Genomic DNA, 20377 nt, shown 5'->3' with positions numbered 1-20377 from the left:
TTGTCAGCTGGATAAAAGATGGTGGTGGCTGGAACAGAGGCAAGGAGAAGAATAGAAAGAAACATTCTAGATCTATTTCGGTTAGAAACAAGGTGTTCCGATGGATTGAATTGGGCACAAGGCAGTGAGGGAAAGAAAAACCAAGGTTTTACTCAAGATGTGTTTGATGTTGATTATGTTTGAGGTTTCTTCATGATCTCCAGTTGAAGGTGGTAATTAGGTAGTTGGTTAAGAGTCTGGAGATCTGGGGAGATTTTTCTGGCTAAGTAGTTTCATGGCCCTCTTAGGGTGCACTTAAATTCAGAGTTTGGGTTATAGCTTATACTACTACACTGAAATCATTACGGTGTGATGTGTGCTTCTTTCTGTGGCTCCCATGGTTTTTGAAAGCTAGATGAAAGGCCATTCTTTTTAGATACTGGGTGAGTCCAGGGTCACCAAGACCAAACCCCAGGTTTGATGATTTGCTGGGAGAACTCCCAAGACTCAGTATACAGTCATGATCATGGCTAAGATTTATTACAGCCAGAGGCTACAAAGCAAAATGAGCACAGAGCAAAGGTACACAGAGCAAAAGTACACAGAGCGAAGTCCGGAGGAAGGCATGAGCTTGTAAGAGTTTGCTCCCAGGAGTCCTACATGTACTTACCTCCCCCCAGCAACAGGTGTGACAATACATGTGAAATATTGTCTATCAGGGAAGCTCAGTAGAGACTCAGCACGCATGCTTTCACTGGGACTGATCACATAGGCACCCTCTGCTTAGCGTATCCCCAAATTCCAGATACCCAAAGGAAAGCAGGAGTTCATCACAGACCATAACCTTTGTAAAGTTTTAACACAATGAGCCCCTTTAGTCTGGGTGGTGGGAACCCTTCCCAATTCAAGTTCCCAGTCACCAGTTAAGGGCTAAGCTTTGTCAGCAGCCTTTCAGAGGACAGTGGTTAGGCCTGCTATACATTAGCTCTTTTATACACATGGAGAGCGTGACTTTTCTTATCCTACAGTTTCCTAATAGACTTGACTCCAAATCCTCACTGGCCTGCTTGTGGCCGACCTGCTCCCATGGTTCCTTTTACCTGTCTTCCCTCATCCCGACAGATACACCCTTATTCACTCTGCAAGGGCGGGGGAGAAGAGCATGTGGAGTAAAGCTAACTTACGAGAGCGTGCTGTCAGTGTGCCTGGGAATAACAGTGTGGGTACCATCAGGAAATTGGTAGCAGTAGCAAAAAGTGGTTCTTAAAGATTACCTGTCAGTCACCCATCGTTTACTTACTTTGTTTGGGAAAGGAAATTACAGGGTATCTCCTCCCAAAGATGAGCTGCTTTGTGATGCTCAGGCCAGGTGCAATAGCACATGTTGGCTTTGAGAGTGAGCTAGGGGGTTTTGCTGCTTTCGGGAGCATCGTGCTACCTCCCTTGCACTAGGGAAGACGTAGTTATTGGAACAGTGGAGTAGGCCATAAAAGGACTAGGAGCGTTGGAGCCAGTCCAGGGTTTAGGTTTGAATTGTAGCCCTGATACTTAGTAGCTGGAATCCTTGGGCAAATTGCCTGACCTCTCTCAGCTCTTATTTTTATGTGGGGCTGAAATGTTTGAAGCCCATGTATCGATCAAATGAGATGTATGGAAGGGGCCTCTTACAGTGCCAGGGATATAATCGATACTTAAATATGGACTGCCATTATCATATAGTATAGAAATGGAGTCATAGAGTTAATGACTCATTTATAAATACACATACGTATACATGTATAAATTAAGTTTGTATATTTGTGTACATTTATACTCCTCATTCAGCACTTGTTGGACTGCTTGTGTGCTGGGCCATTTCTTCTGTTACTGTAGTGGATAAAATACTTACCTTTTTCTTCTGTGCAGCTTAATCTCATTTTAAATCCCTTGATTGTTCAGGCTACTTTATGCAGCCAAGGTCACTCCAAGGCCAACCGCTAAGTGTATAGATTAATGATGTTACTTTTGTTTAATTGCTAGGAGGATTATATACCCCTTCAGGCAGGGACAGTGGTATTCACTGCCATAGCCATACAGTGCTTGCCATGTAGGAGAGTCTCTGTCATGTATTGAATTATATTTAAAAAATCTAATCACTGTAGTTGCTGCTTCTACTTGTCAGCCGTTCTGGTTGGGAACTTATTATTGAGGGGGAAGCCTATTATTGAAGAGGGATGCCTCCTGGGAGGAGTGCTGAGGCTCACCCCTGCCCATGTCAGGTATGTGGAGACATGGTTCATAATGCAGTGTTCCTGATGAGTTAGGCACATGGTGAATGATGCATGACCAGCATTCAATCAGGAACAATAATAGTTTGCAGTCAGCTCTACCTCTAGGGTGAAGATGACCACCAGTGAGCTTATTCTTTGCTCGAATGTTTGTTTTGTCGTTTCTAATTTTCTTCATGATGCCTCTGTTGTTGCGAATGTACCTTCTGGGAGGAAGGATTCCTGTCTGCCTGGAATTGACCTGCCTTCCTTTTCCACTGGGGTCACTGTACCACAGCTCCCCCTATTGACCCTTTGGAGTAGGACGTGCTTGCTGGATTCCTTTGCTCTGCACAGTTGGCAACTGAGTAGTAATGCTCATTTTCCAAGCTTGTCGAGCTGTAGAGATTTCATATTCCTGTTCTGCGGGTCTCAGTTACAGCCCCAGCACCAAATTTGGAAACCTCGAGGTGTTTGGGGATAGGTAGAGGTATAAAGGGTGTGGCATTAGTGGTTTTCTTGTGAAAAAATGATAGAGGCCTCAGTGTGTGTGTGTGTGTGTGTTTTAAGATTTTTATTTTTTAAGTAATCAGTGCACCCAACGTTGGGCTTGAATTTCTAACCCGAGATCAAGAGTCACATGGCCTACTGACAGAGCCTGCCAGGCGCCCCTAGAGGCCTCCGTTTTAAGAGCACATCTTCCAAGAGCCATGGATAACTTTCCCCATGGCTTCTGAGCCAAGATAGACCCTGGAGGCAGTAATATCATCAAGGTGAAGAAGATGATGGGTTGAAGTTAATGAGTGATGGGAATCACAAACACAGAACACTGATGTGCTCATTTCTCTCTTTGTGTCTCTAGTCTATCCAGTTTATGATAGTTGTTCTTACAGATGTGTGTGCCTTGAGACTCATAAGCACAGACAGTTTTTGTCTGATCTCTTTTTATATATTGCTGATAGATCTGAGGAGATTACCCATCATGATCTTGCAGGACTAGCTCCTGTGTTTATAATTGGGAAAATGTGTTGTTATTCCACTGTGAGACTACATCCTGTAGTGCTGTCAGCAAGCAAGGAAATGAGTTTTAGCAGCAGCAATTGATCATGGTACGATCCAGGAACAAAAAAGCATCTGACCATACTTAATGTGGTCATTAACAATGCAGGTGGTCCTCCTACGAATACCGACCTAAAGTACTAACCAAATTCTAGAGTTGCTCCTCTCCCATGCCGACCATTTATAGAAAAACCTGGAGAGATTTTAGGAAATTTTTGTCTTCAAAAGAAGAGAAGAAACTTTGAAAAAGGGAAGTATCCTGACTGAATAGTATTTTACTGCTTCTCTCATTAAGAGATGAAAACTTTTCTCACTCCCTTGATCTTGGATCAAACTGGCTCAACTGAACTTCCAGCTGAATCAGCAACATGAGTGAGCTCAGTGAAACCAGTCAAGGGAATGCTTATAGAATGATGACAGATAATATATTGTTGTTTATGAGCATTACATTTTGGGATGGTTTAGTTACATAACAATAGATAACTGATAGAATGAAGATACTCAGCCAGGGATCCTATTATACCCTCCTGTCCTCATAAGAAATCATCAGGGTTGGGGAAAACAGTCTTTCACATTTTAGTATAATTTAGGTCAGTCTGATTGCTTCTCAATTGTCAGTTGAAAGGGCTGTTTTAAAATGTACAATTCAGTCATTTTTAGTAAAGTCACGTAACCATCACCACTGTTTAATTACAGAGCGTTTTTGTCACCCCAAAAAGAAAGCTCATACTTTTTAGTGGTCATTTCTTATTTCCCCCCACATTCAGCCCTAGCCAACCACTAATGTACTTTCTGTCCCTTTGGATTTGCCTAATTTGGACATTTCATGTAAATGGAATCATATATTCTGTGGCCTTTTTTGTCTGGTTTCTTTTACTAAGAAGGATATTTTCAAGGTTCATCCATGTTGTACGGTCAGGACTTTATTTTTTTTATAGCCGTACCATGTTTTGTCTATCTGTTCATCTGTTGATGGGCATTTGGGTTCTTCCCATTTTTTGGCTATAATGATAATGCTTCTTGGAACATTTGTATACAAGTTTTTGCATGAAGAAAGGTTTTCGGTGTCCTTGGGTATATATGCAGGAGAGGTTTGAGTCATATGGTGACTTGAGGTTTAACTCTGACAATCATCCAGACTCTTTTGCAAAGTGGTGGTAGCATTCTGCATTCCCACCAGCAGTGTATGAGGGAATACCTATAGGCTTATGGTAAGTCTCTTTCCGTGGTAGGGCAGGTTTCTTCCTCACATTCTTCCTCGGGAGGTCTGCTGCTTTTTGGCCCTTGTGCTTTAACACAGATTTTAGATCAGCTCGTCAGGTTTCTCAAAAAACCCTGTCGATATTTTGATTAAATTGCATTGAATTCATGGATGGTTTGGGGAAGAATTGACATCTCTACAGTAGTAAATTTTGTAGATCTATTCATGTATTTTTCTTTATTAAGTATATTTCAGTCCAGACTTACTTTCTTCATTGAGATCTTTGGCTGATCTATTCTTAGGTGCCTTAAAATTTTCACGACTATATTAAATAATATCTTTTTGAAATGTGTTCTGTTTATGGGTGGTACATACAAAATGCCATGGTCTTGGGGCGCCTGGGTGGCTCAGATGGTTAAGCGTCTCTCTTCGGCTCAGATCATGATCTCAGGGTCCTGGGATCAAGTCCCGCATCGGGCTCCCTGCTCCTTGGGAGCCTGCTTCTCCCTCTGCCTCTCTCTCTCTCTCTCTCTGTCTCTCTGTCCCTCATGAATGAATAAATAAAATCTTTTAAAAAAAACAAACAAAAACAAAATGCCATGGTCTTTGTTTTTCTTCTAATTATTTGAATTTTCAGGAGAGTTTTATTTATTTATTTTTTTAAAGATTTATTTATTTGAGAGAGAGAGAGAGCATGGGAGCAGGGGGGGAGGGCAGAGGCAGAAGGGGAGAGAGAATCTTCAAGCAAACTCCCCACTGAGCGCCGAGCCCAATGCAGGACTCCATCCCAGGACCCTGAGATCATGATCTGAGCCGAAATCAAGAGTCGGCTGCTTAACTGACTGAGCCACCCATGCCCCTGCGTTTTATAGTTTTTAAATAATGCTGCCAAAAATGATAGTTTTGTTTCTTCTTTGCCAGTCGTCATACTTTGAATTTTTGTCTGTTTATTTTTCTGTGCTTGATAGAACTTCCTAAAAATGTGTTTTGTTATAAAATCTGTTAAGACAGATATTAGTATAACCCTGTATCCCCCAGTTTGGGGGTTGGGTTATTGTTTGTGTGGTGTATCTTTTTTTCATCTCTGTACTTAAAATTCTTATATCTAATATCTTTTAGGTGTTGTTCCCCGCCCCCGCAATCTCACAGTCTGTCTAGGTTAGCCTACTTGTGTTTATTATGATTACTGATGTAGTTTCCTTCTTTCTACCATCTTTTTCTTTCTTTTCGTACCTTTTTTTTTTTTTTAAAGATTTTATTTATTTATTCATGAGAGACAGAGAGAGAGAGAGAGGCAGAGGGAGAAGCAGGCTCCCAAGGAGCAGGGAGCCCGATGCGGGACTCGATCCCAGGACGCCGGGATCATGACCTGAGCCGAAGACAGACGCTTAACCATCTGAGCCACCCAGGCGCCCTCTTTTCGTACCTTTTAACTTAAAGTATTTTTTCTGCTGGTTTAGAGTTCTCCATTTCTGTTCGTTTACTAGTTATCCTTGAAATTTTACTGTGCACATTTAAAAGCAATATGTTAGATCTTTACTTTAGGAAATACGAGGACCTTAAAATGTTCTAAATCTCACCATCCCCTTTGAGTGACACTGTTACTATTCAGTATTTTAATGCTAGTTCAGTACTTTCGTTTCTGAGTGATCTAGCTCAGCCGCTAGCTCAGGAAAGAACCGGAGAGTCCTGGCGTCCTGCTGTGGCCATCTGCTCCACGCAGGTAGTCCCAAGGGGGCTGGACAGATCAAGAACACAGCCCCGGGCTGGGTTTGCCAACGCTGTTGCCAGATAAACTTGTTGCAAGAGAAGCCAGTAACTCAGGAGGGGTTTGGAAACGAGAAAGGGAGAAATTTATTTTGGGTGCTGGCAGCCTGGGGAGGTGGCAGGCTCAACAAGCCTTAACAACAGACCTCCCACAAGGTACGCCCCTGGAGTTTTACAGGAGAGGTGCTGAGGGGTCCTGCAAGAGAGCATGCAGGGGGCACGTGGTCATGGGTGGGGCTGGTATGCGTGCAGCCCCTGATCATGGGCAAGGAAGGGGATTTGGTGGGGTGCGGTCTTCTAGGCATACACGTCTGGTCTGGCAGTTGGAATGTTCTGGTCACTACAGAACATCTTCAGCGCCTCAAGAAAGTGCGGTAAGAAATAAGCACAGTGGGTTATACTTAGAGCATGAGTTAAGCAGGCTTGTCTCTTTCCAGTTTTAACTATTGGGGTCCGTAGCAAGACTTTCACCTCACAGACTAACGTTATCTTTGTTGAGATTGTCCTTCGTTTTTACTGGTTTGTTTGCTCATCATTTCTTTGTGCATTGTAGACAATTCTTCTGGGATAAGTACATCCTGTAGAAGAAAGCTTCTTCGTGTAGGTCCATTGGTCATAAACTCAGTTTTGGTTTATATTAGAAATGTGGGTTTTGTGGGCGCCTGGGTGGCTCAGTTGGTTAAGCGACTGCCTTCGGCTCAGGTCATGATCCTGGAGTCCCGGGATCGAGTCCCGCATCGGGCTCCCTGCTCGGCAGGGAGTCTGCTTCTCCCTCTGACCCTCCCCCCTCTCATGTGCTCTCTCTCTCTCATTCTCTCAAATAAATAAATAAAATCTTTAAAAAAAAAAAAAAAAAAAAGAAATGTGGGTTTTGTTTCTTTCTTGAAAGACAGTTATTCTTGATATCCTAGTATAGTTTGCCAGCTGTTTTGTCTTAGCATTTTGAGAATATTCCGTTGTCTCCTTTCCCTATTGATGTTGAGAAGTGATTGTCAATCTGCTTGTTTCTTTATGGATCATCTGTCTTTTCTTTAGAGTGTTTTTAAGATTTTTGTCTTAATGTTGTACAGGTGGATTAAAATGTGCCTAGGCACCAATTCTGGTGCTCTCTACATCTATAGATTCACGTCTTTCATTAGTTCAGGGAAATTCTCAGATGGTATTTCTGAGATATACCATCTGAAGCCATCATCTCCAAATATTCTCTCCTCCTCAATTTTTAGTGAGATAGATGTGTGTCAGATTTTTCATTTCCTTACTGTATTTATTGATATCCTCCCCATTTCCCATTTTGTTGTTTCTTTGTGCTACATTCTGGATTAATTTTTATGTCTTTCAGTATTTGCTATTCAGCTGTGTCAAATTTGCTATTGAAATACAAAATGCAAGATGAATTTAAACATTTATTTCAAGAAGTTCTGTTTTCTTTTTCAAACCTGCCTGATCTCTTCTCTTGCTGCTCATTCACCATATTTTCTTTGTAATGTTTCAGATAAAATTATTTTGTAGTTTATGAGAACTTGAATATCTGAAGCCTTTGCTGATCATGAGGGTAGGGTAGTTAGTGTGTATGTGTGGAGTTGTAAATAGATAGTTTCTGTTAATATATTCATAGTGCATTGTGTCCTTGATGTGTGGTTTTTCTTTGGGAACTCAGCCTAGGGTCCTTCCACTTTCAATATAAACATTCCATTTTGGTATTTCACTTAACCATTTGTTGCTGGACATCTTTTCATGACGGTAAGTGCAAAGCCATATATATTTTTTTCGATGGTTCCCCTATGTTTTTCTATGGATGTGCCATAATTACGTCCATTTCAACTTTTCGTTAAATGAAGGGAGACTCCATAAGACTTCACTGTTTTCTCATTAATCCTCCTGTACATGCTTCTCCCCAGGCCTTTTGGTAACTGTCTTTTGAGTGCTTCCTTATGCAAGATTCTATGCTAAGCTCTTTCTGTGAATTATATGAATTTATCTTCACACCAACCCAGAAGGAGGTGCCGTTATTTTCACTTTACAGAGGAGAAGGCGGTGGTCCAGAGAGGTCACATGGCTCGTCTGGGGTCACTCAGCTGGAGGTGGGCATCTTGTAAAGGAGGCAGTCTGACACCAGAGTGGTGAGGACTGGTCTTTCACTGAAGCTGGTCTGAGAGGCACAGCAGGTTGATGAAACTTGGTAGCTGTTGGAGTCCTTCTTAACCTCAAGATTCTCTGAGCTCTTCTTGCCCTTCAAGTCACCCTTTCTAGCTGTTTCTCTCTTGCCCTGCAGTCCTGCAGATGGCCTGGCCATAGCATCTGGGGTAGAATAGCACAGTCGCAAGGGCCAACAACGATTCTGCTCTGATCCCTGTGTACTCGGTGATTTGCTGGCACTACTGGAATGGAATAAATTAGTGCTTGAATTTACTGGTTATTAATTGTTTTTTCTATAAGCCTAGGTAGTGTGCAGTATGTGGAGGAAACAACAAAATAATCTAGTGCCTCCACAGACTAAATGGAAAATTCTAATTCTCACACATGTAATTGAAATCATCTCTCTAGTTCTTCTAATTGAAGGAATGAAGGTACTTAATGGACTTATCTTCTGTGTCACCTGCCACCCACCCCTGCGGTACTGGCACTTAAGTGTTAAACAGACCATGCAGGGCCGTGGCAGGACAGTGGTTTGTGTTGATAAACCCTGGTACGACTGATATTCAGGCGAATCCTCTAAGAGGCACCAGCCATCGGGCACGAGTTCTTTTGAACTCAGCATCTCCCCGGACTGTGCTGTGGTGACCCTAGTAAAACGACAGTGGAGACAGCACAGGGTTTTTATTCACTTGCCTGGCTTTGTGTTGGGTGGTTCCTGCTATTGTAACAATTTGACGCTATTTCAAACTGAGATGTTAAGATCATTAAAATATGGATTGTAAGTGACTAGGCAACAGAATAGTGAATTTAAATAATATATTCAAATAGATTCCTAAATTTAAATAATTAAAATAATAAATAGAGCCTGCCTGGACTCTTAAGCATTAGAGCTTCAAGGCAATCTTACCTTTATGATTTTTTTGTCATTAAAACAAGTCAGCAATCAACTTAAAAGTAATTTCTAAAAACAAATGCTAATGTGTTATCTTGGTAGTCACTCGTATCTTCTCGATTATATCCTTTACCTATGGTTGCTATCAAATAGTGCCTGCTTTGGAAAACTGTTCTTTTTCTTATGCTTGGCAGATCGTGAATTGCATCATCCTACATGACTTTGGTTTTGGCACTTGGATTTTTCTCGGCAGCAGTGAATGCTGTTGTTGAGAGCTTTTGAATTCTCCTTTCTCCACCCACCCTTGACCTCCACAATGCCACGATAAAGAACAGAAACCCTAAACAATCACACTGGACTCTCCTATCAAATTTGTGCCCTGGTCATCATAGCAGTGGGTCAGAACGAGCTGTGTTTTCCTTCTTCACAGAAAATTGTGCTCAGTCAGAGTATGGTTGCCTAAATATGTGGTGACTCAGGAGAAAATAATTCTTCTAAGGATTTTGTTGGTGTTTATTTTTGCCAGAGTACTTGGTAAATTTCTCCTGGCCTGCCCCCTCCCCTATTTCTTTACTGTTTCCCTTTTTTTTAATGTTGGATTTTTGATAGGATGGGGAAAGAGAGTGTTGGAGATACTTTCTGTTCTAGTCCTCATATTTACAGACCTCAGATGATTATTGCTAGGGGAATGAGAGTCGCTCAATTTCTAAACACAGCATCTAGAACAATATTGAACATGCAACTATAATTACAGACATTTAAATTTTTTTCCCCAGATTGTCCCAATCTTCAACTCTACAGACATAGGCAGAACACAAAGAAAAGTGTTCCTCCTTCAAAGCATTCCTAATTTTTTGTTCACATTTTCTCTTTGAGAGTTTATGGAGTTAGAGGTGAACCGTGATTCATTTATTTAGCTTTGAAAATACAGTTTGGGGCACCTGGGTGGCTCAGTCGTTAAGCGTCTGCCTTCGGCTCAGGTCATGATCCCAGAGTCCTGGGATCGAGCCCCGCATCGGGCTCCCTGCTCCGCAGGAAGCCTGCTTCTCCCTCTCCCGCTCCCCCTGCTTGTGTTCCCTCTCTCACTGTCTCTCTCTCTCTGTCAAATAAATAAATAAAATCTTAAAAAAAATAAGTAAAAAAAATGAAAATACAATTTTATTTTTGAATTTGGATGTCTTTAGGTATGCTGAAATTTTTAAGCATTTCAGATGAAAAGGGAAGTAGGTTGATAAAACTGATGAGATTTGAGATGGTAGCTTGTTTTATCTCCCTCTGCCCCCGCTTTTCTGACGGCCAGTGCTGGTGAATGGTGCCTGGGCCTTGCTGCTTTGCTCCTAGGCCACTGTCTACCAGGCTCTTGTCTTCTTTGGTGGAATAAATTGGAAGGATCATTTGCTTACAGCTTAAATAAAAGGCTTGTTCTGGAGTTGGGGGGAGAAAGAGCCAGGCCTCAGACTGACATTGGGCGGATGAGGCGCTTGGCATGGGAGGCGGCTGGCGGGGCGTGGACTGCTTTGTGTGGCGCTCGGCTCAGCCTCTGACCATCAGGTTTACTCCTGCATGTCAGTCCACTCTGTCTGATCTTTTAAAAAATTTTCTCTGAGGCTCTATTGGATACAACATCTTGCCTTTTGTCCTCGTTTATGTGTTAATTCCTACGGTGATTTGTGACCGGTTAGAATAAGAGTGGACTCGGTTTTACATTTTTGGGGACCTGAAATTTTGTCCTCCCAGTGGTTTTCCGCTGGATGTCAGATGCTGCAGGAGGCAGAATAACAAACAGCCTCAGGTTCGGATGAAAGCGTGGCAAAAACTTAGCTGAAGGAGGCCTTTGATGGAGTCTGTGTGAGGCCTGTCCACCCCTCACGAAGTTAGGCTTTGACAAGCCTCCACAGAGCAGTTCCGCATGTTATTCAGGGGTCCTGAGAGCGGCATTTTCCATTAATGGGCTTTCCCTAGAATTAAGTGGCTATTCTGAAATCGTGAACAATTTTGTTAGGGAAAGCCTCAGCCTCTCATAACCAGCGATGTGTCACTTACTTGGGAAGGCACTTTAGAGCAGATCTAGTGCTCTTCAACACCTCCCCGCCCCCATCCTTTTAAAATTGTGCTGCTTTCTCTGGGAAGATTTGCAAAGGAAACCAGGTGCTTCGTGAAATCCAGACCCTGCTAATTATCAGAGTGCCTTTTCTTAATCGAGATATAATTCACATTCAACAAAATCTGCCCTTTTAAAGTGTACACCTCATTGATTTTTAGTATATTCACAAGGTTGTGTAAACTGTTAGCACTAATTTCAGAACATTTTCATCGCCCCAAAAAGAAATCCTGCACTCATTAGCAGTCATTCCCCATCTCCCACGCACCCCTCTCCCCCAGCCCCTGGCAAACAAATCTACTTTTTATCGCAGAGTTCTGTTTTATATTACACTGAAATCTGTTGTCCCTGTAACTTAATGGTTAGATGAAGGGGGAGGTAGGGTGGAAGCTCCATGAACAAACACTTAGGGCTTATCCCTTACTTCCAGGCCTCAGTGCAAAGGGGAGGGTGGTCTGCTCAGCCTGCGTCTGGCTCTCTTACTGCTTGTGATCAGATACACCAGTTGTCTAAAATACTGAGCGTGTGGCAACACGTAAGAAGTTGAGTCTGACCTGATAACGAAAATAATTTATGGTGAACACCCTTTTGAATAATTAAGTGCAGAATCACTAGCATTATAGTTCCTCTCTTACCTTTCTGTTCTGTAACTTTTAGGATAATCAGAAATCAAATCATGTAGGACGTTGTCAGTCAAAAGCAGAAAAACAAGTAGCTTGAACAGATTGCGGGCTTGGATATATGCGTCAGGTGTGCCTCTGTAAATACTTTGGATTCCTGCCCGTTGCATTAGTACTGACACCTGGACGGATGTGAGTTTTAAAGAGGAGTGGGGAGTCATTTCAAGGGGGGAGGGGAAGCAGCAGTCCTCAGCAGATTTTCTGGACCTCGGTGGAGAGCACTAGGAAGGGCTAACAAAATACCAGGTGTGAGGGAGCCACCTGGAACTAGGGACCTCTCCCTGGGTGCTCTTGGATGGAAAGAAGCATTTATTAGCTGAGATGTGTTCTTAGGTGCTCAGTTCTCCTGACCTATCCCAGGTAGTTTCTTCAAGAACTCGAGAGCTGGACCTTCTCCCAAAGTTTCCACTTTTTGTGTAGCTCTGTTTTTCAGTTGAAGTACTCCGTGTGGCTCTCTTTTGTAGAACTGCTTGACAGGCAGTTCTGGGGACTGGAGTGCTTCCTTTAGGCCACAGAGATGGGGAGCACGGAGGACAGGCTCCCCCAGAAACTGGCTGTTAGGGCGTGGGCGCTGGGGAAGCAAGCGAATACGTACAGAAATCTAAACCACCGGACTTGGAGGTGGTTGTCAGAGGTTTTACAATAAAAGGTGGTAATTATTTCATGCTGGTGCCCTTTTGTCTCCTGCCCTCTGGCTTTCGTATTATTGTAAGTGACAGGTGCTGGTGGCTTGGAATTGATGGAGCTCTTTCTCCTTCAACTTAGCTGATAAAACAGGAGTGCATTATTTGGGATTAATGCATCAAAATGATGTGGTTTAAAAAGTGCTTTGAGTAGAGTTGAGCTCACTGGAAAGAAGTTTTCTTTTTCTGAAAAGATTAATTTTCTTCAAGGATGGTTAGGTTTTTCTGTTTATCCTGGATAGTTAAAATATAGCATGGGGGAGAGGCTATGGAAGAATATTTTCCTCTCCATTGAATTATCCTGACCCTCTTTTCTTTTGTTTTTAAAATTCAGTTATGCCTGTCCTTGGCCTCACCTCCAAAAAATTCCCAGTGGGAAATAAAGTAAAAAATAAAACTCCTTTCCTCCACCCTTACTTTTCACTGGCTGGATTCCTGCTACTTCAGTACTACTTTCTAGCCACTTGTATATTTCCTTACAATTACTGTTCATTGAGCATGTCACCGAATCCATGTAGATCTGCATTGCTTTTAAAATTGCATATCCAAACCCTTTCAGTAACACCCTAAAGAGGTGACATGATTTTACTTTTAAGCAAGTTGAACTTCTCTGCTTCAGTAAAACATGTTACCTAGATATTTTAACTATAAACCTTTGAGATGTAGTGACTTGCAGAGTTACCACGAATTGATGCACGTACCCCAGAATTGGACCTGTCTGCCGTCTGACGAGTTCTCTGTATTCTAGTGATTGCCTTGGGATTGATTCTAAAAACTGTAAAACAGTCTTTATTAGTGTCTTTGAAACATCACTTTAAGAAGAGGGGTCGTGCGTAGTACAGGGAGGCCCTTTGGGGGAATAGCCAGATTTGCTTTTAGGGTTGCTACTCAGCCCCTCTGGTGCATTGGTTCACAGTTAAAAATAGAAATCTCATTAAAATGGGTGCCCTCTCTGCAAATAAGAACTATATTTTAATTAATAAATTTCCTGTTTCCCTAACATATTTTTTGTTGTTGTTGCTCTTTTAATTTATTTTTTTTTTCCTTTTTTTTAAACAGCAAGCCAGGGCTGAGCAAGAGGAAGAATTCATCAGTAACACTTTATTCAAGAAGATCCAGGCGTTGCAGAAGGAGAAAGAAACCCTTGCTGTAAATTATGAAAAAGAAGAAGAGTTCCTCACTAATGAGCTCTCCAGAAAATTGATGCAGGTAAATTTATCTTTTCTCCCCTTACATCTTCCCTGCCTGTTTTCCTCTCTAGGAAGAAATTACTTTGATAGAGCACTTTGCTTGAAACATTTGCTGATGAGGTTGTAGCTAAAGTTCTTTGGAGATTAAAAATACCAGGTAAAGATGGCAGCGATGTAATACTCAAGACTCTGGCTCTGTGACTCATCTGCTTAGGTAAGGGAAGATATTTTATGCTGTGAGCATCTCACAGAGTTGCTGATGAGCCTGAAGCCTTACCACAGGAGTAATTGCTATATGTAGTGTTTTGGAAATAATGAGGATTAACACTAAATATGGGACTTCTTCCTCCTTTTACGTTCAATCTATAGTGAATACATAAACATTTTTGCAACAGAAGTGGGTCTTTTGCACTAAAATTTGAGGACATAAAGTGAAATGTCAATTTGGGGGAAAAATATAAGATATCTATGATCTGTCGTTAAAATTATAGGCAATCAGGTGTGTTCAGATGGGTGAGTAATATGTTACTGAACAAATATCAGACAGCTATTATAATTTAACAATCACTAATAGTTTATAGAAGACACAACATAAAACATACAGGAAAGGTTTGATTTTTTTCTAATTCAGAGACTCCTTTTTTTTCCCCCTCAAAGCTTACTAGTAAATTACAAAAGTAAAATTTGTTTTAGGGCAAATATTTTGTGGGTCATTTAATGTGAACTTAAGAATAAATGGGATATTAAGTTTTCATTATATACCATAGCTTATCCAAGATCATGGGCAGGTAAAGAATTATGGCAGGAGGACGAGTAATTCCACTTTGTCAGGTGACTAAGAGAGGTAGATGCATTCCCTCGTATCTTCCGTTCAGGGGCATTGCTAACCACTCCATTCATTGATTTGGTTGAAGAATACATTTTAGGGAGGTTATAATAAAAGGATACTAGAGGCTTTTAAAAAAAACTTCCTAAATCCTTTTCTTACCTTCCAACAAAGACAGTCCTGTAAGAGAAGGCTGGGAGCTCTGGGGTAGAAACTCTGGTGTTAAGACCATACAGTGATCCAGACAATGGGGGCCCCATCTTTCTTTCATTCTCATTTTTCTACCTAATTACTGAATAAAGATACTGTTACTCTCTTGCACAAAATATGATTTAGATGGTGGCTGTTGAAATGTGAAGAAGAGAGGTAGCCAGGCATTATTGTTCAGCAGAGATTTATGACAGAATTTCTGTGTGGAAACTCTTCATGGACTCATGTGCTTTCTGATTTAGAAGAAGAAAAGGGGAGGAGGTTGTCTGACCTTTGGCTCCCTTTCACTGTGACAACATCAGACCACTTACTCTGCATGTTGCTTCTAGAACTATAGGGATGCGATTACGGTTTGTTCTTCCAAGTTTAGTGTGTAATCAGGTGCCCTGATTTTTAACCCTGCAAAAAACGTTTTTTGTTTTCAACATTTTTAAATGGTTATTAGTATTTAGAGTCTTTTACCAAATTATTTATAAAGCTACCAAAACCTAGCGAGGTCATGTTCCTTTTCTCTGTAAAGACTCATCTTCATTGCGAGTGGTTCTGTGGTGCGTAGTTTGTTATCATAACCCACCTTTTCCCCAAAGACATTGATGTTCCTTAAAATAAGACACTAAATAAGAGTGAGAACATAAGAGCCATGTGCAGCAGAAAAGGAAGTTAGTTATGATAATACACTTGGCATAAGAAAGCTTGAACTTAAAGTTCTGAACGTCTATAAATAAAGCTATAACCTGGAGAAATACAGTGATTTTTTTTTTCATAATTCTTACATCTAAAAAAGTAGTTTTACTTGATCAGGAGAAAACATTTTTTCATATGTTAAAAACTGAGGGGCATGTTGGCTCTTTCTCAAGAGATTGAAGAAGATATGAACTGAACAATGTAATAAATTGTTTTTGCTGAAAGTAGTATATAATGTGTAGCAATAGTCCCCACATGGCCATGTCTTAGGTTTGCCCTCTGTTAAAACAAAGGATTCTGTATGAAGGTGTGATTCTGTTGTTGGGGGAGCTCTTGGTGAGACTGTAGCTCATTCGTAGTCTGACTTGCACAATGTGGACAAATGAATGATCAGCATGTCTGAGACAGTCTCTCACGAATCCCAGCATGGTTTTTAGGCTATAAATATTTATTTATACACACACACACACACACACGCATACATTGTAGCAAAATACCCATAACACAAAATTTGCCATTTCAGCCACTTTTGAGTGTATAATTCAGTGGCATTAAGTACGCTGTTGTGAAGCCATCACCACTATTCATCGCCAGAACTTCTTGAAAACCAGACTCTGTACCCATGAAGCAGTGACTCACCATCCCCCCTCCTGGTTCTTAGGCTCTTGAAAGGAGACGGATGTCAGGGAGTTTGAGGTTGACATGTTCTAGAGGTTCTGGCAGGTTCTAGAGCTATGTCTGTTCTATGGCGTGATAGGTGATCTCTCACTTTAGACATCAGGTATCACAGCATACCATTTTGGGGTGAATACCCCCAAAGCCCTCCTCTGGTTTTGGCCAGTTGGAGAGAGCTGGGACAACAGTAGGGAAGAAGGCTGCCACCCTGTGGTGTGCCCCCACCCCCCAGGCTTGCCTCAAGGACTTCAGCCAGTCCTTTGTGGAAGGCTCACATTTTCTGCCACCCAGTGTGGAAGAACGGATCTCCATCTGGAGGCTTTTTTAGAGTAATTGGTACCAATAGACTTTTTCTAATAGTGTAATCACTTTAATATGGCTCTGTAGGATGGTGCTTCTAGATAGACCTTTTTTTGAAAAGCCTGCAAGAAAAACCTCATGCAGGTGTCCCTAATCGACAAATGAGTGAATCGACCCATTCACCAGGAAAGTGTTTGGTTAGGGTTTTCCACCCAAAGGCCACCGAGAGGCTATTTGTAGAACAATTCTTGGTTTGTCACCACGCTTTGACTGTTGTCTCTCATAGTGATTGGATATGGTTTTATGTGCATTTCAAAGGAATTCTTTGGGTCAGAGGACAAATAAGAGATTATTGCTGTGGAGGAGACACTTCCTTTCCCATCTGCCATGACTGAACTTGTATCTAATACCTTTATTTTTTAAAACATTTTATTTATTTATTTGACAGAGAGAGACACAGCAAGAGAGGGAACACAAGCAAGGGTGAGTGGGAGAGGGAAAAGCAGGCTTCCTGTTGAGCAGGGAGCCCGATGTGGGGCTCGATCCCAGGACCCTGAGCCGAAGGCAGATGCTTAACGACTGAGCCACCCAGGTGCCCCTATCTAATACCTTTAAAAACGGAAGTTTATTTAAGCATGGATGAAAGGAAATCCTTTTGTCCTAGAAGATCAGGTTTGGGAGATAGCTCAAATATTTTCAAATATGTTAATATCATTGAAACAACACACAAAAAGCGTGCTTTTTCTCTTGCTTTTGTGTATATCCATTGGGTAGCCAGAAAATTATACTTTCATTTTATGAAAACTTGTCTGAAAAATCTGCATCCTTTTGAGCCATGGGATTGATTAATCTGATTGAAAACTGTCCTAAGAAGAACCTTCTAGTACTTTTTTAAGTCCAGCACAAGCCTGCTTCAGAACTAAGTCAGCTCTGGAATGCCTCACAGACAAGTTGTATTTAACCATAATTTATAATTAAAATTTACAAGAAATGTTTTGTAAGCAACCTCTTCATCAGTTTTTGATTTATAACATGTATGTTAGGAAATACGTCTAAAAGACTATTTTTCAAAACATTAGTTGTAGTTATACTTGGGTGCCGAGCTTATGGGTTATGTTAATTTTCTTATATCCCTTTCCTTCTTTTGTAAAAGCAACATGCATTACTTTTGTGATTAGAAATGTCTTATTTCCTAAAAAGGACGTTTAAAAATTCTTATGCCTGTTTTGTCCTTACCTTCTGAAACCTTCTTTGTCACTGGCTTTGAGAGCACAGAGTTCTTTCATAGTTGTGTCTGTTTGTCAAGGAGCTCAGTGCACTGAAGCCTACTGCAGACTTGGGTGCATTTGCAGGTGATAGAAGATTCTGGAATGCTCAGATCATTAAGAACTAGTATTATCCGAATGCTCTAATGACTAGCTTAACTGTCTTGTCAGTCTTGATATGATTTATTCCACTGGTCCTCAGTCTTAAAACTTTTTTTTTAAATAATGCCTAACTCCCCTGTTAACTACCAATCACCAATGCCAACTGGAAGGCCTGACATTGCTGAGATTGATAGTGGTTTTAGCAGTTGTGGATTTTTTTTTTTTTTGACAGAGACAGCGAGAGAGGGAACACAAGCAGGGGGAGTGGGAGAGGGAGAAGCAGGCTTCCTGCCGAGCAGGGAGTCCGATGCGGGGCTCGATCCCAGGACCCTGGGATCACAATCTGAGCTGAAGACAGGCGCTTAACGACTGAACCACCCAGGTGCCCCAGTCATGGATTTTTTTTCACTTAGCTTTTATGTAAGCCTGATGCATCAAGTTTACTTCCTGCTCTTTGGGAAGTCCTGTTCTTGTCTGCAGTCTTCTCTCAGCCAGTACTGCTGCCAAGAGTTAATGAATACTTTTTCTTTTTTTAAAACCCTGGAACAGGACTGAGATAAGAAGGGTACTGGGTATTACATATATCTCTGAATCTTTTCAATCTAATCCAACTTTTAAATTTTAGACCTTAAAATAACAAATAGGTTAATGGTTTTGTACTTTTGATTCACATTTGAAATTGGATCTGGTCCTCGGAAAATAATGCTACCATAACTATGATAGAGATTATTATGTCCCTGCATATTCTTTTTTTTAAATTTTATTTTATTATGTTAATCACCATACATTACATCATTAGTTTTTGGTGTAGTGTTCCATGATTCGTTGTTCGCGTACAACACCCAGTGCTCCATGCAAAACATGCCCTCTTTAATACCCATCACCAGGCTAACACATACCCCCATCCCCTCCCCTCTAGAACCCTCAGTTTGTTTCTCAGCATCCATAGTCTCTCATGGTTCATCTCCCCCTTCAATTTCCCCCCCCCTTCATTTTTCCCTTTCTACTATCTTCTTTTTATTTTCTTTAACATATAATGTATTATTTGTTTCAGAGGTACAGGTCTGTGATTCATCAGTCTTACACAATTCACAGTGCTCACCATAGCACATACCCTCCCCAATGTCTATCACCCAGCCACCCCATCCCTCCCACCCCCACCACTCCAGCAACCCTCAGTTTGTTTCCTGACATTAAGAATTCCTCATATCAGTGAGATCATGATACATGTCTTTCTCTGATTGACTTAGTTCGCTTAGCATAATACGCTCCAGTTCCATCCACGTCATTGCAAATGGCAAGATTTCATTCCTTTTGATGGCTGCATAATATTCCATTGTATATATATATACACCACTCTTATTAATCCATTCATCTGTCGATGGACATCCTGGCTCTTTCCATAGTTTGGCTATTGTGGACATTGCTGCTATAAACATTGGGGTGCGTGTACCCCTTTGGATCCCTACATTTGTATCTTTTGGGGTAAATACCCAGGAGTGCAATTGCTGGGTCGTAGGGCAGCTCTATTTTCAACTTTTTGAGGAACCTCCATACTGTTTTCCAGAGGGGAGGGCATATTCTTATTGATGATTCAGAGGACTTAAGAATAAAAGTCTTCTGGATGTCTTGTTTAGTGGCATGGCTTTACTGTTACTGACTTGGTCCCTGAGGTTCGCATGCCTTCTGGAATGCACATAGTTGATGCTCCCTTACATCTGTGGAAAGGTGACAGAGAGGAGAGGAAGGGAGGGGAGGGCAGATGCTGCTGCAGAAGCTGCGACTACCAGAGGACGGACAGCCACACAGTGCGGGAGACAGCATGCGGCAGTAATATTCTTCCACCTCAGTTTGCACAGGAGTAAAACCGAGTGGTATAATTTGAGTGAGTCCCTGAATCTGCCTATTCATGCAGACAAAGATGTACCACTTCATGCCCCCTTTCCTTCTCCTCCCCTCAATTCTAGAGAAGCAGTTTCTCCTTCCAGCACCGTCTTAATGGATGCGGCTTTCTGGAGTGGATGCTTCCCCAACCCCAGGAGGCCTGTGGGTCTGGGTAGCAGGCATGCCCGCACGCACGAGCAGTGAGCACGGCGTGTCGGCATGTGCACCGGAGTCTGAGGCTGCCTTTGACCCCGAGTTTGCTAAGCCCCTAGGAGGCTTGTTTGTGCAGGCGGCAAAATCGCATGTCAGGGCAAGAAATATGGATGAAACTCTCTAGTTAATTTTAAAGGGACCTAGGTTAGGATGCCATTGCATCCCTTCAGATGAAAACTGTTCCTGCCCTCCCCATGGCAGAGGAGAAGAGACCTTGAAATACATTCTTCATTAAGGTGGTCAGAGCAGGGGGCCCTCTTGGCTTTTTTCAGGGCCATTAATGC

The 20377-nt window shown here is 41.7% G+C and overlaps 1 protein-coding gene across 1 annotated transcript in view; it reads left to right on the top strand.

Moving 5' to 3' along the window:
• The window catches only part of LOC118019498 (coiled-coil domain-containing protein 6-like), a 105965-nt gene that overhangs the window by 36263 nt on the left and 49325 nt on the right, over positions 1–20377 (top strand). Inside the window, exon 2 of the mRNA XM_035018737.1 lies at positions 13804–13953. Coding sequence (XP_034874628.1) covers positions 13804–13953 — 150 coding nt within the window. The remainder of the gene's footprint in view (positions 1–13803; positions 13954–20377) is intronic.

This window comes from Mirounga leonina, unplaced genomic scaffold (genome assembly GCF_011800145.1).
Source record: "Mirounga leonina isolate KUSES-001 unplaced genomic scaffold, KU_Mleo_1.0 Mir_108, whole genome shotgun sequence".
NCBI lineage: Eukaryota > Metazoa > Chordata > Mammalia > Carnivora > Phocidae > Mirounga > Mirounga leonina.
The sequence above is the reverse complement of the archived record's forward strand: the minus strand, read 5'-3'. Positions and strand labels throughout refer to the sequence as shown.